The sequence below is a fragment of the Perca flavescens genome, chromosome 18 (assembly GCF_004354835.1).
Source record: "Perca flavescens isolate YP-PL-M2 chromosome 18, PFLA_1.0, whole genome shotgun sequence".
NCBI classification, from domain to species: Eukaryota; Metazoa; Chordata; class Actinopteri; order Perciformes; family Percidae; genus Perca; species Perca flavescens.
The window spans coordinates 27,381,288-27,397,353 of NC_041348.1; the positions used below are offsets into that span (position 1 = coordinate 27,381,288).

At 41.1% G+C, this 16,066-nt stretch overlaps 1 protein-coding gene across 1 annotated transcript in view; it reads right to left on the reverse strand.

The window, feature by feature from the left end:
* Window positions 1-787: 787 nt before the first annotated feature.
* The window catches only part of cad (carbamoyl-phosphate synthetase 2, aspartate transcarbamylase, and dihydroorotase), a 33,921-nt gene continuing 18,642 nt past the window's right edge, over window positions 788-16,066 (reverse strand). The window contains exons 27-44 of the mRNA XM_028604850.1: window positions 15,773-16,018; window positions 15,565-15,646; window positions 14,255-14,421; window positions 13,991-14,155; window positions 12,203-12,334; window positions 11,707-11,908; window positions 11,414-11,604; window positions 11,091-11,231; window positions 10,010-10,099; window positions 9,689-9,830; window positions 7,824-8,017; window positions 7,624-7,698; window positions 7,121-7,333; window positions 4,612-4,737; window positions 4,092-4,247; window positions 3,154-3,255; window positions 2,851-2,945; window positions 788-1,584 (exon numbers count right to left, since the gene is read on the reverse strand). Of these exons, the coding sequence (XP_028460651.1) occupies window positions 1,485-1,584; window positions 2,851-2,945; window positions 3,154-3,255; window positions 4,092-4,247; window positions 4,612-4,737; window positions 7,121-7,333; window positions 7,624-7,698; window positions 7,824-8,017; window positions 9,689-9,830; window positions 10,010-10,099; window positions 11,091-11,231; window positions 11,414-11,604; window positions 11,707-11,908; window positions 12,203-12,334; window positions 13,991-14,155; window positions 14,255-14,421; window positions 15,565-15,646; window positions 15,773-16,018 (2,619 nt within the window). The 3' untranslated portion in view covers window positions 788-1,484. The remainder of the gene's footprint in view (window positions 1,585-2,850; window positions 2,946-3,153; window positions 3,256-4,091; window positions 4,248-4,611; window positions 4,738-7,120; window positions 7,334-7,623; window positions 7,699-7,823; window positions 8,018-9,688; window positions 9,831-10,009; window positions 10,100-11,090; window positions 11,232-11,413; window positions 11,605-11,706; window positions 11,909-12,202; window positions 12,335-13,990; window positions 14,156-14,254; window positions 14,422-15,564; window positions 15,647-15,772; window positions 16,019-16,066) is intronic.

Consider the following 16,066-nt stretch of genomic DNA (forward strand, 5'->3'; position numbering starts at 1 on the left):
TCTTGTAATCTCATTGCATTTTGCCTTAATATTTAAAACTTTGCTGAGTCATTCATGCACCCTAGTGAATTAGATTTAATTTAAATATCTGACAGTTCTTGAATGTGGCATTTATTGTAACCCCACTTTTTTTTTTTTTTTTTTTTTTTTAAATCACACGCTTTGACTTTTTCTCATCCTTACAATCTATGCACATTTGTATTGTTATTTTTTGTTGTCGTTTAATATGTCGAATATTTTTTCCATTAATTGATTAGTAGTTTGGTCTATAAAATGTTAGAAAATGGAGAACATTTTAATTTTATCCACAACTCAAAGATATTCAGTTTACAGACACAGAGGAGTGAAGAAAAAAAGAAAGAAAAATATTCATTTTTGATAAAAAAAAATAATGGCTAACAGATTATCAAAAATAGTTGCAAATTAATTTAATAGTTAACTAATCAATTAAACTTTGCAACTCTAGTATGATAAGATTTAATTAGTTATACTATTTCAAAAGGTTACAAAAAAGAAATACACTGAATTTTGTTGATTTTTCTTTGTTCATATACTTCCTTTGGTGTTAAATGGTGCTTAATGATCTTAAAGTATTTTATTTTTGGTAGATATTAGCTCTGATATTTGGAATCACAATCCCTGCAATGAGTCGACAAAAGCATTTGCAACCACAAAATGATGTATTCATTTAGAGTTATAACTGTTATTACATTTGTGACAGCTTTGTGCCATATTTGAGGTTACGTTGCTTGATGTGATGGATTATAATGACAATGTCAACTGCAAAAAAAATTTTTATTATTTATTTCTCTGCATAATACAAAGTAATTCGCCAACTCCCATTTGGATAAAAAATGTACTTCTAAACTGCCACGGTTTAAGAAATACCCTAAACCATCACAGACCACTATTTCAGAGAATATTTGTGCGTATCCATTTTCAGTTAATATCTTCACTGGTCTCTTTAAATGTACCTACAGTAGAATACATTTTACACAGCTACCAAAACATTTATTTCATTAATATCACATCATAGTATCTTTAATGTTATGATTTAGATATCCACATCCCTTTTTTCTTCCCCAGCTCCTCCAGTTCACTATGGCTGACTGATGCACAAATACTGCTGGTCTGTTCAACATCATAAAACATACAAAACAAAGAAATGCTCACTAGTTCAAATACATCATCTACCTTATTTTGCATTAGGATGCAGTTTTATGCATAACATAAATTGTGTTTTAAGACAATATAAAAAAAGTAGTAATTCGGCAGGTGACATATGGATGAAAAGAATAACATGTAGCGCTCCGTCAAACTGAAGGAAAGCATTATCATGACACCGCATGATGCAACTTTAACTCTACTAACACCCCTTCAAGGAATGCATTCAAGAAATCCACAGATTACAGAAAAAGAAAATGGTGGTGTTGTTATTCTAAAAGGTTTTCACAATTTGGGCTACAAATGGCCGGCATACGGATCTATCTGCTGAGTACGGTGGCCAGGAGGGCCATTCGGATGTACATGCCGTTCTCCGCTTGACGGAAATATGCTGCCCTTGGGTCTGTGTCCACCTCGGCACTGAGAGAAAAATACAAAGGAGACAAGTTTTAGTTAGACTTTAACAAGACTAAAGTGCTGCTGTAGCAATACTACTACAACAACAACAACAACAACAACAACAACAGGCAATACTTATAAAATCATATTTGTTTTCCTCTGGACAGTTGCTTTCAAGAATGAATCCGATCAGATCAAATCTCACTACATCAGCATGATATTTCCAAGCTCTCAAACTTCCCCATCAAAACGACTACAGCTGCAACGATTAGTCGATTAATGGATTGGCCGATTGACAGAAAATTCACCTGCAACTGTTCTCACAATGGTTCATTATTTAAGTAGTGTATTATTTTCCTTGCACGGCAGCTGGATTCTTGCGATATTACAAGATCACACGAGAATCGCGAGATCACATATCACACGAGAATCCATCTCGTCGGGCTTCATGAAAATGCGTTTGAGTCTGAAGTGCCAGTGTCCTGTGAGGAACTACTGACAGCCAGCTACGGCCGTGGTTTAGGTGTGTGTAGTCTACATCCCGGACGTTCCACTTCCGGGATTGCTCCGTTGCCGCCGGAATTTCTTTTGCCAGACCCTCCTCCAGCACGCTTTGGAGGAGGGTCCTTATTATAGCAAAAATGCAAATAAAATCCCTACTGTATTTTTAGCTTCTTCAATGATAATGATTTGCTTTTCTTTGTATTATATCATTGTAAACTGGCATTTTTCACTTTTTTCTGATTTTGTCTTTTTTCAAGGGGGGAAAAAATGACTGCAAGAAGTTAAAATGTTTTCTATCATTACCACTTTTTACAAGAGTAAGACACCCTGCAGCTCTGACAAATCAACTTGAAACAAAACTAGCTACTAAATGGACCTTGTGGGGAGACGGTTTTGTCAACTAATGTTTCAAAGGTCAAGTATGAACTTTCAATCTCTGATATATTAGGCACGTACCACCAATTCCAGCAGAGCACCTGTGTTGCATGTTATAGCCCATCTCTCTTCCCTTGTTTCCATACCTCTGTACTGCCCTATCTTTTTTTAAACAAACTTTTAAAAATCTTTCCTTTTTGGTGCATTCAAGTGCTCGTAGGAAAGTAGGATAAACACTTCCATCAATCTAAAATGTTGGGTATGCCTTGGACCCACCATTCTCCTCAGAATGCATTATATTTTCAAATGTATTGAACTGACAAATACGACTTGATTTGGAGACGGTGACAGACCAGGGAGTTTCTGCTAACTCTGTGAGAATGTATAATGGTGTTAATTGGGCCTTGCCTGATTTCATTGACTCTGGGCAGCGGATGCATCACCACCATCTTCCTTTTGGCTACAGTCATGATGTGAGGGGTGAGGACGAACTGGCCAAAACACTGAGAAAAAAAACACACACAAAAAACAGAGCCACAAATGTGACTTGGTGAAAGGGATATATGAAAACAAAAGTCTCTTGCTTCTACACAAAAAAAAAGTAGAAGTTAGGCTTAAGATTACATTTTACAACTTTTATTTAAAGAGGCATTATGACAATTTTTTCTAGAAATAAGAACAGTTGATGAAATGAAACATGAGTTCACTTACAGCCTTGTACTCCTCCTCAGATGCAAACCTCTCCTTCTGGATCCGCGTCATGTAGAGGACGTCCGTCTCAGGCAGAGCTTCCTCGATACTATCAAACTCCTCCTGAAAACAGGAGGAAAAAACACAAAAAAGTTACCATCCTTTTTATTTGTCAAACTGATAACACCATTTAAAGTGCTCATATTATGCAGATTTTCAGGTTCATAATTGTATTTAGAGGTTATATCAGAATACGTTTGTGGTTTAATTTTCAAAAAACACCATATTCTTGTTGTACTGCACATTGCTGCAGCTCCTCTTTTCACCCTGTGTGTTGAGCTCTCTGTTTTAGCTTTTTTTTTTTTTTTTTTTTTAACAAAGATGGAACAGAGGGAGGCATCTCACTTCTGTTCCATCTTGGTTGGGAGTCACACATGCGCAGTACCTAAGTAAGGACTACTAGCCAGTCAGAAGCAGAGTATGAGGGTGTACCCTGACAGTACCTAAGTAAGGACTACAAGCCAGTCAGAAGCAGAGTATGAGGGTGTACCCTGACAGTACCTAGGTAAGGACTACTAGCCAGTCAAAAGCAGAGTATGAGGGCGTACCATGCTAGCAGCTAGGCGAGCATTATAACGTGTTACAAAGTGACCACGTTGGTCTCTGAAGTAAAGGCTGGACCACAATAGAGCTGTTTGGAGCAGTTTGTGAACAGTGTTTTCTGTTGGAGATGGTAACTCCCTTTGGGGGGGACTTTGGGCTTTTACACTTCGTAAACCTATAACGTGCACACAAAAAAAGATATACAACAATAAAGGAAAGGGGAAAAGCCAAAAAGCATAATATGAGTACTTTTAAGAACCTATTATTTAGATATTTCAAAACGGTTGAGAAACTCTTATGTGAAATAGAAATACATCTGATTACATTGCCACATATTTGGCTTGTTTAGTTCCCACCTGTCTGATGCCCTTTGAGGCCACGTAGCTGATGATCTCTGTTGGCATGTGGAGGTTCTTGGGAGCCACGTAGCGCAGGGTGATGCGGTACTGGGTCAGCAGTTTGGCGAGGGAATGAACCGTGCGGCCGTGTTTCAGATCCCCAACCATAGTTATCTGACAGAAAACATGACACATAAAGATTCTTTTTTTATATAACCAAAATTAAAATATGCATTAAAGTGGCAGTTGGACTCAGGGTTCAAAATTAACTTTTTGTTCCACCAGCCAAATGGCTAGTGAATGTACCCATTTTACCAGCCACTCTATAGATTACCATTGCTTTCCTTGGCTGGTGAGTGAAGCAAATCTACCAGCCACTTTCATATATATTTTACCGGCATTTGGCTGGTAGATGGTGCCAATTCTGAACCCTGGTTGGACTACAACAACAACAACTAAAAACTAAAAGTTGGAGGACTGTGGATTTGAATGTAAAGGACAGTTTTTCTTGCTCTAAAATGATTTCGCTATCCCACACCGTCATGCCGTTGACCGTCCCCAGCTCCTCTCTGATGGTGAAGACGTCCAGCAGCGCCTGGGTTGGGTGCTCCCCGACACCGTCTCCAGCATTGATCACAGGCTTACGGCAATGACGCGATGCAGTCTGGAGACGAGTTACAAGAAAGCAAAAACATTGAAAATGTTATTTAAGCTATGTGATTATAAGAAAAACACAGAATTACAGTAAGTTAACAGCATTTGTAAAAAAAAAAAAAAAAAAAAAAAACTGTCTTCATAACTACATTTAATGAAATAGAATAAAAGAGATTTACAAAAGGCAGCCATATCCATAGATATAGAACAATAGATATGACATGACGTCATAACTAATGGTATAACTGTCCGCCATCTTACTAGGGTACTGTTTACAATTGTCACCTATGGCAACAAGTATGGTTGTCAGCTGTGCAGCACCTAACTGCTTTACCAGAAGGACCACAGAGACCAGGAGGCTGGCATCACTTTCCACATGTCAGTAGGAGAAGTTTTTCTCTTCTTTTTTTAACTATAAATACAGAAAAGTTGGTTAACTAGCTAGCTAGTTACGTTACATAGCAATAGACCGGCTGAGATGTCAGTTATTGGTGATTGCTGGCTAGCTCGTAACAGCATTTATGAACAGCAAACATTGTTTTAGTTGATTGATTTTTGACCTCAAATAATACATTTAGTAACGTTAACGTTACAGTTTTTTTTAACACGTCGTTAATATTACCCCTATAGGCGATTTCACTCAATCTATGTTAAGTTTCCAGTTAAATTAACGACAAGTACTCTTCTTTACTCCTAAATCTCATTTTATAATATCTCAAGACAAATCCAGCAAGCTAACGGTACGTTAAAATGTAACGTTACACAGAGTAAAGTTACGTTACACAAATCAACATTAGCAATGTTGGAGCCCTAACCGACCAGCCGCACTTAACGGTACATTTTCACCAGCTAACGTTAGCTCCCCAAACATTAGCCATGTGGAATCCTGCTGTCAGTCATCGTATATAAACATATATTGTTGTCAGCTTACCTCATGCCTTTACATGATTTTCCTTTCAGTAAAGAAAATTAAAACTTAATAATCCATGTCTTGATGAGGTAAAGTAACTTCAGCAGCAAAGTCTCCGCATTACTATCGTTAATGTAATTTCCATAATGTTAGCGCAATGAAAATTGCGACAAGTCCATCATCAGTTCTGGTGAAGTCATTATAGCCTTTATCAACAAAAACTCATTGAAGCTAGCGAGGCTCTCCAACTACTCCGCTCATCATCAAAACAAACTCCATGCCGGCCGGTAAACGCTAAACAGGAAGTAGCGGGGTTGATGGGAAATGTGGTCTTATAGTTGAGATAAAATCTACAGACATAAATAAATGTATTAATAAATTACAGTCTTATCGTAACTACCACTCTATAGACCATAATACTGAATCTATTTAGGATTTCTATATTAAAAAATATTGTTTAATGTATATTAGCCATTCAGAATACCAAAGACAGTTTTTAAATATTAAGTTCAGGCAAAATTGAATAAATTAAATTATTACCTGCAATATAAATGCTAAATTTTGAGATTATCTTTATAACTGAACGAATTACTTGTTCTCTTGGAGCTATATCAATCAAAATTCCACCCAAATCTCTATTTTTTGTTTTGTTCTAGAAAGGCACAGTTGTCTTACAGTCATTACTTTGAATTAAAACCACTATTGATGTATTGGTAGAAAAATATAAGGATTATAAAGACAACATGAGCCTCTTTCCCCATTGGTTCCACTGGAAGCAATTCTAAAACTTAACCCTGGTAAGATGGCCGCCAAGTGGTTCCATCCTGGAATGGCAAGTCAGAATTACATGTCATATCTATTGTTCTATATCTATGGCTATATCAGTATCAAAACATAAGAAAATTGCAGTACAGAAATGCCAATGATATAATCTGAAGTCTTTTGAAGTGTCTCCATTACAGTTTGTCAACCAGAGAGCACTGACAAGTTGGTTTTTCAACTGTAAAATGTTGCACTATATATCTATTATTATTTTTTTTATTATTATTATTATTATTATTATTATTATTATTATTATATCCACAGCTTGTTGATCTGAGAGCTTTATCAGGGTCATATCTTGGAGGTACATCAATGATGTAACCATATGCAAGTACATTAATAGACTTATAAACAAGCTACAGTATATATTTAAATCTGTCGGGAAACCACTCACACAAAGACTGGAATGCCACAAAAAAAAAATTAACTTTTAGGAACAGGTGTGAACAGGCTTTATGAATCATGTATGATTTCCCCCCCAATAGAACTTTAAAAAAGGGTATGATTTTTGATATATCCGGAACCTAAATTAAATGAGTTGTTAATTAATTAATTAAATAAATTAGTCATATTACTGGTTTTATACACAGCGACACGTGGCAAAGGCACATTAAATGCAGCTCGACTTTACAAAAAAGGTTGAGTCGAAGCTGAAACCCACCTCCACAGCTCCAGGCGTTGGGTGTCGGAGCACCAGAACGTCGGCGTAGCAGCTCATGGTCTGGACCGAGTCGGCCAGGGATTCTCCTTTTTGCACCGACGAGGTGGATTCGCTGAAGTGGACGACCGAGCCGCCCAGGCGCTGCATTGCCGCCGCGAAGGAGCTGCTGGTGCGAGTGCTGACCTCGTAGAACATGGACGCCATCACCTTACCCTGGACAGTGAAGAAACGAGGATCTAGATTTTTTCTGCGCTGGGCTTCGGACAAAACAAATAAACTACTTTCAGGCAGAAGGACTGAGTGGTGGGTGTTCCCAAATCCCTAATGAATGCTCCGTTTCCAGGGTTTTCACAGTCTTGTTTAGTCATGAAGTATGTCTGGATGTATTGCCAAGTAAGTAACCCTTAACAAGGAATTTTCCTCATACACTTTCCAAAAGGAATAAACAGACTTAAAACCACTTTGGAATAAACGCAGATGCTGTAAGTACTTATATGCAGTACCTTCAGGATATCCAGGCTTCGTTCCTTCTGAACCATCAAACGCAAAGTGTGGGCAACATTAAAAAGGTGCGAGATCTGAAACACAGAAAAAATACAAAATGACGTTCCAGTCTCAAATATTAAACCATATCATTTTTGTGTGTGTGTGTGTGTGTGTGTGTGTGTGTGTGTGTGTGTGTGTGTGTGTGTGTGTGTTGTACCTGCTCTTTGCTAAACTGCCTGACAGACAGGATGTGCTGGCCCACCAGCGGGTGCAGCAGAGGAGAGGTCTGGAAGTGGGACACCTGTCCAGCAGGTAGCGGTCCCGCTGCTGACTGAGGGGACAGCAGCCGGGACAGAGGAGGAGGGTGGCTGTAACCGTCCCCGGCTCCAGCTGCTGGAAGCATAACCATCTCTGCAGAGAGCCCAGTGACACAATCCGTTAAATACAGGAGTACAGTATAATACAGTGTATAGAAGGCAGAGGATACATTTAAAAAGGTAAAAGAAAGTAGGTTAAAGCTATAATTTCCACCTCTGAACAGCCACAACTTTGCAAAGATGGTACAGAACAACTATGGGTCCAGACTTCGGACTGAAACGTGGCTGGGGCATCGGTTATTTTCCTCAAACTGCTGTCCGCCATCCCGTTGAAAACCTTTTAATTTTTGGCTAGTTAAAGGGGAACTATGCAGTTTTTTATTTTTATTTTTTTTTAAGCTCAAAAGGTCCCATGACATGGTGCTCTTCGGATGCTTTTATATAGACCTTAGTGGTCCCCTAATACTGTATCTGAAGTCTCTTTTATATAGGCCTTAGTGGTCCCCTAATACTGTATCTGAAGTCTCTTTTATATAGGCCTTAGTGGTCCCCTAATACTGTATCTGAAGTCTCTTTTATATAGACCTTAGTGGTCCCCAAATACTGTATCTGAAGCCTCTTTTATATAGGCCTTAATGGTCCCCTAATACTGTATCTGAAGTCTCTTTTATATAAACCTTAGTGGTCCCCTAATACTGTATCTGAAGTCTCTTTTATATAGACCTTAGTGGTCCCCTAATACTGTATCTGAAGTCTCTTTTATATAGACCTTAGTGGTCCCCTAATACTGTATCTCAAGTCTCTTTTATATAGACCTTAGTGGTCCCCTAATACTGTATCTGAAGTCTCTTATTACAGCCACTAGAGCCAGTCCCACAATGAGCTTTCCTTAGGATGTGCTATTTCTGGGGGGGGGGCAAGGTGGATCTCTCTCTCTCTCTCTCTCTCTCTCTCTCTCTCTCTCAGGATACCCAGGGCTCGGTTTACACCTATCACCATTTCTAGCCACTGGGGGACCATAGGCAGGCTGGGGGAACTCATATTAATGTTAAAAAACCTCATAAAGTGAAATTTTCACACCATGGGACCTTTAATTTACCTTAACTGAACAGCTTCTGCGTTTACAGAATGGCGAGAACGGAGACAAACAGAAGCCTGCAAATCTGATGCTGACCTGGTGTTCTTACTGTTGCACTTGTAAGTATCTTTGGGATAAACTCTGTTTAATCTTTGTATTTCTTGTTATTGTGACCTCAGGATGTTTGCTATTTTTTTGTTATGACTGCTGTCTGTTACGGACTTACTAGCTGTCTACCTCAGTGGACATGGGTCCGTGCGTTCGCCGGCTTCTTTGAAAAGAAATGTACATGACCAGAGGGAGAAGATGGGAGGGGAGGGGGGAAGAGTCGCCAACGAGTTTTTACAACAGTGTTGCCAAATATCTATTCCGAAGCTGTAGGGGGAGCTCTATAGAGAAACCTGCGAGAAAACAGCGAAAAAAATTGCCTAAACTGCATAGCGTCCCTTTAACTTATATTCAAGTTTCCCTCATTCATGCGTTTAGCGCCACCTCGAGGAGCCATGAAGTAGTGACGCTGGGAGCAGGGAAATCTATTCAGAGCGCCCCGTTTTCTTCATTAAAATATCGATATTTGGCGCCAGCGTATTGATTCTCGTGTCACACGAAGAAGGACAATGATATATTGCCGTATTGATATTTTGTTGAAGCCTTAATGTATACCCAGCATTTTGGGAGTTGTATTACCCGGTGTCAGTCCAGGATCTGAAGAGCGGTGGGTGCGAGGAGGCAGCAGGTAGCGGCTCTCTGAGGTTAGTCGCCGAGGGCTGGGTGCTCGGGTTCGGACCGGGCCTTCCCGGGGAGGAGTAGGACGTGGGTGCTCTGGAGTCTAAAACCACAGGAAATACACAATTTCAGAACAAATAGACATAATCCACCCATTTAACTAAATATTAATACGTGCTGTGATTAATCAGCATACTGGCGAGTTAGCTAGCATATAAATATCCAGTTTGTTTGGGGTTTTTAACAGTACACACGAGGGCTTATGGATAGTCCAATGAATACCCTTGGGCTTTCTTTAACAGGTTCAGGGGGATGAATTGAAGCAGTGGGCCAGGTCTTCACATCCTCACCATAACCTGGAGGTACCAACACCTGAGTGAGAGACAGAGAGAGAGAGAGAGAGAGAGAGAGAGAGAGAAATCAAATTACATAATAAATACAAATGTTACATTAAGTGACGTTTTGTGTACCTCAACTCAATATGTATAAGTATTACTAAAAATTAAAAGTATGCACAGCTCCTGTGTACATTCCACAAAGCCATTGGCTATATAACTGATATGGGACAAAGCACATAATATATACACATGACAACAGATTGAAAAATTAATGGGCCAAAAAAAAAGCGAGTGAATAAAACCATGTCTTTAGTCTTGCAAAGTATACCACCCCTGCTTTATTACTGTTATTACCGAGCTAACGCTAGCTTGTCATGCTAGTCAGCTGGATAACGAGTAAACAGCAGCACCAGAAGAGCTACTGGAGGGACGGTACGTTCCTCACTTCAGACCGGAACAGAAGTAGGATAGTGTAGTGACTTTACCCTGCTGTTGAACTCCCTTCCTCCTCATCAAGGACTCCGTTTACGTTTTAGGTGCTGACTCATCACCGTGGTGCGCCCGTGCCATGCCGTGTCGCTTTTGCTTATCTTGCAATTAACACGTTTTTGATTTATTTAGTGTGAAATGCTCCCACACCTTGGATGACTTGGGTCGTACTGATTTCTCTGCCTCCGCCGAGTGTTTCAGAACAACGTTACGGGTCTCTCCGGTCTCTCTCCGTATTTCCTCTCCCCCCGCTCTGCTCTTTTTTCTTTTCTTTCGCTCCGCGCTGCGCTCAACTCAATTTTTTTTTTTATCTCCGCGACTAAGTGGCCTAGTAGTTGCGCGACACAACGAATCGATAATTAAATTCGTTGCCAACTTTTTTAGTAATCGAATTTTATCGATTCGTTGTTGCAGCCCTAAACTGTACTACCACACTATTTGTAGCAAACAGCAACAATATCCATTCCAGTTCACCATAATACAGCCTTTTTTTTTATAGGTCACGTGTGAACACAGAGAGGCGTGCGATTGCTGACCTGGCCGTCGATGTAGGCCACCTCTCCTCGTAGAACCACGCGGCGGACTTTACCCTTCACCTTCAGACCCTGAAAAGGTGTCCACTTGGACTTTGTGAACTGCATGGCCTGAGGAATAACCCACTCCTGCTCCAAGTCCACCTGAAAGGCACAGACAATATGATTAGGTCATTAATAATATAGTAAGTGTGAGCATTATCTGTCAAATTATGTATGAAGCACAAATAGTCATGTCGGGTCAAAAAATCAAGACATACGTAGACCCCAGGCCATAAAAAAACGTGTGTGTGTCTGTGTGTGTATCTCTCTGTGTGTCTGTGTACCTCCACGTAGGTGTTGTCCTGGACAGGCAGGTTGAAGATCCTGCGTGGGTTGTCGTAAAGACGCCTGATGATATCATCCATGGTGAGACGTCCATCGCTGACGGCGGTCAGCAGCAGCGGCAGCATCGTTTCCAGGCCGGGGTAGCCCGGAGGGGGGTGATCCCCGTTCTTCTCCTCTACAGAGTGGGGGGCTAGCAACACAAAACACATTCACGAGTGAAAGCTACGCTCTCATCTTAAGGCGTAAATCATGATTTCATCATCATCGGACTAGTCTCTGTGCGGTTACGGACCGTGATCTGTAGCAAAGCAGTCAATGATGTCCAGGTTTTCCCACAGAGCCTCCATGTCCTCCTTTGTTCCCAGCATGGGTCGGACCTGCGCTCGTCCCACGCCGATCTCTGACATGTTTTCCTCACAAAGGAAGAGGTGATGAGGTGCCACCTCACAGGTGACCTGGATGCCCTTCTGCTTTGCCGCTCGGATGATTAGGATCTGAAAAAGACAAAAGGTAACCCGTTTAATAACACCCACGGGGACATTGGGCCGGTGAAGTGTCTATACTGCAGAGAAGAATATAAAGCATACATCCTTAAAATGTATTGAAAGTACCATAAAGTAATGGTTACAGCATTATGAGGATGTACATGAGTCATTAATTGTCTGAGGGTTATTGTGAATGCTTGGCACACAAATGTTAGACCATGAATACAATGCTGAAATACTGTAGCATTACAAGTCTCTGCACCATTGATTTCTATAATAACAAAAATGTCAAGTGTATTTTACCTCCTCCTTCTTGGCTATGTGGCAGATGTGAACTGGTCGCTGGTAGAGCTGGGCCACCATGAGGATTGCAGCCACCGTCTGCTTCTCGGCGTGAGCCACGATGGGCATCTGCTTTGGCCACTTCTCAAAGTGCTTTGTAAAGAACAGGACAGTTAGTTTGGTGTACAATGTGGAACAATGGAGGCAAATCTTTCAACTGGTCTTCTGCCAGCATTAAGGCAGATTTATGGTTGTACGGAGGATCTACGCAGAGCTTACGTCGTAGACAATGTAAGTGGCCTGAGGTTTATAGTTGTGCACTGGTGTGTCTGTGTCGTTCTAGCTTATCTCTGTAATACATATCTGCAAACTCAGAAGGGCTGGAAAAGGTGACACCCCCCCCTCCCTTGTGTTGCTATTCGGTCCGGTAGATAACGGTCGTTAATGTGCCGGTGCCGTATTAGCCCCGAGTCTCGGACACCCCCCCCGCCCCCAAATAAAAACTCTTTGGATCACATTTTCCCATTCAAATCGGCGATTTTCGCCGAAAAGCGACTAGTTTGCAGGTATGTTAATAGAACAGCAGAGCCAGCATTTGTGCATGCTGAAAAATGTGCGGTAGAGCGAGTGATAGGCTCGTCCCCCTTTCTGACCACAGTTGGGAAGCTGTAGCAGGAAAAGTAAACCCTCTGCTTGATTTCATGCAGCGTATGGAGAAGTAGAATCTGGAAATGAGTCGGGGGGGGGAATGCGACGCTGCCAAGCCATGGACCAATCACAGTTGTTGTGGTCTAAGTCTCAGCAATGTGTAGTTAAATTTTTTGAGAGATGCATGTCAGGCTACGCCGTATCTACACGTACGTACGGCGTAGATTTCAAAGGAACACGCCGACTTATTGGGAATTTAGCTTATTCACCGTAACCCCCAGAGTAAGACAAGTCGATACATACCCTTCTCATCTCCGTGCGTGCTGTAATGCTGTCTGACGGTTCCAGCATTAGCTTAGCCTAGCACAGATCCTGCAGGTACCTGGTTCCAACTAGCCTACTGCTCCAAATTGTGACAAAAGTGACAAAATAACGCCAACATGTTCCTATTTACATGTTGTAATTTGTAGAGTCACAGCGTGTACAAAAAACAAGGTCACATGAGACACAGCCATCTTCTAACAGTAAACAAACCGGGAACTATATTCTCAGACAGGCTTGCTGCGAGCATATCACTCCGCCCAAGTACTATATTCTTCCGCCTGAGAATATAGTTCCCGGTTTGTTTACGGTTAGAAGACGGCTGTGTCTCATGTTACGTTGTTTTTTGTACACGCTGTGACTCTATAAATCACAAAATGTAAATAGGAACATGTATATATATATAACACATATTTTGTCACTCATTCGGAGCAGTAGGATTGCTGGAACCATTCACCTGCATGTTCTGTGCTGGCCTGATGCCGCTGGAGCCGTCAGATAGCATTCCAGCAAGCACAGAGATGAGAAGGGTATGTATCGACTTGTCTAACTCTGGGGGTTACGGTGAATAAGCTAAATTCCCAATAAGTCGGCGTGTTCCTTTAACGCAGGACTGGGACAGGACAGGAATTGGGCTTTAGTCAGAGATAGACAAATAACGGTGATTAGATGCTGGCTCCAAGAAATGTCACAACAGAGAAGTCAGTGGAAACAAAATACGTCTCAACCCAATATAAAAAAACCATTTAGCTCTGTTTTTAACTACATTTTTTAAGAAGAATTTAAACTAGTAAACAAAGGTTCAACCACAGCGGTTTGGTAAAAGGTATAAAGAGTTACCTCCATCCAGAGAGAGACGTTGTCCATCTTGAGGGTGGAGTATGTGTCGTTCAGGTACATCTTCAGGCCGGCAGCCTGGCTAGCGATGGACGGTAGGACGGCAGCGTTGTCTGAAGCAGCGCCCAAATACAGGGCATAGTCACACCGGCAGCCCGCTTTGGCCAGCTGATGACACAACCCAACACAAGATTTATTTATTTAATGAATATTACTTGAGTTAACGTTGATTTCTCGCTCTCAATTTCAAAGAAAATGTGGGCGTACCTTTTGTACCAGGGCCAGAGTGCTGGCGTCAGTAATGGCAGGGGAGGTATTGGGCATTGCACACACCATGGTCACTCCTCCTGCCAGAGCAGCTGCTGTACCAGAGGAGAAGTCCTCCTTATGGGTGGCACCAGGCTCCCGCAGGTGAACATGCACATCGATCAGACCTAAGAATCAATCGCAGAAGAAAAATGTGTTGCTGTTGTGAGTAATTGTATCTGCTGTAAGTTACAGTGAGTAAAATTACATGCACACAAATATTCTATTGGTAACGCTCATCCTGATGGTCGATTCGTCGTGGGATATTACCTTTCCACGGAACATAAAGTAACCTGGTTATTCATATCACTTTACAAATCAAACAGTATACATGCTCCTGGAACCAGGATATGATTTTTAGATGCAAAAAAACTGAAACTAAGGGACTGTTCGTTATTTATTGAATACAAAATTTTTTTTTCAGCAGATGTCTTAGTTACAAGACGATTGAGCTAGCAAAGCAGTTTTGTGTTTATATGTGCGAGCGGGATTTATTCAGTTTGGGAAATCCCACGGTCTCTAAAGCTACAGCTCAAAATTGTCTGGCTGACTAAACAGGGAGGGACCCATCCGCTAGCGATAAGGGCCAAGACTGAGAGAGCTACGTGGAGCTACATGGATAAATATGCACCAAACAAGCCACTTTGAAATTTTGCTGTTCTCATGAATACAAAGCTGGGTGACCCTCCCCCCTAGACTAAAAAAAAATAAAAATCGGATGCCCCTCCCATCAACAAAGAATAAAAAGACATGACCCTCCCCCTATTTTCCTCCGGTGGTCCATTCCATAAATACCGAACGGTCCCTAAACACTTTTTAATCTTATCTCACTAATTAATCTTACAATAACCAGGATATTACAGTGCATTTCAACACACAGTTATTGGTGATTACTGTGAATACTGTGATACAAAGTTAACAGCCATGTGTACACATCAAAACATTAATACTAGAAGTCCAAAGTCCGAAGAAAGAAAAACAGCTGCCACATCTTTGTAGTTAGTATTCAAACATACATATTTGTTCACCTATTAGTGTTACTATTCGTGTTATTTATTAATATTGTTGAAACTCTTTTGAAAGACCTTTACGTGAAAGGTGATCTATTTTTGTAGTTTCCTGGAAGACGAAACCAAAAAGGTATGTTCTCCATTTTGCAACTGCCTACACATGATCAGAGCTTCTCAAAGCACCCAGAGTCAGTCGGAATAGAGCAACACGGCCATCAATCAATTCATCTAGAGTTTCTCCTTCTGGTTGCAGCGACTCACCAGGCAGACGGACCAGCGTCTGAGAGGTCATGCAGTCGATGTGAGTTTTAACTGGTGGAGTCCGACCAATCTGATGAAGAGCCTGAAAACATACGTTCACATTATTTATGTTGCCATCGAACGAGACGAGCTTTTGTTGTGACAAGTAAATAAATATAATAAATACGCACAATGCCTTGTACAATAATGATTGAAGTGCAAATCTGACCTGCACAAAGAGCTTCGTGCACTTGATATCGATGATGAGCGGGACAGAGTAGTCGATGGCCATGCGTCTCGTCCTGTAGCCTTTGGTGACAAAAGAGGAGAGCCTGCGACCGCCACTGTTCCTCATGGAGAGGTTGATGACCAGGTCAAAGTGGTTTTCCTCCAAATAGTCCATGATGCTGCGCTGCTTCTCTTTAGTGGGACAATCGCTGTCCTCCTCCTCAAATGGCCAGTCCACTGCTTTCACCTGAAACAGGGAAAACAAGAGGATATTTTTGATATCTTTTTTTTATTT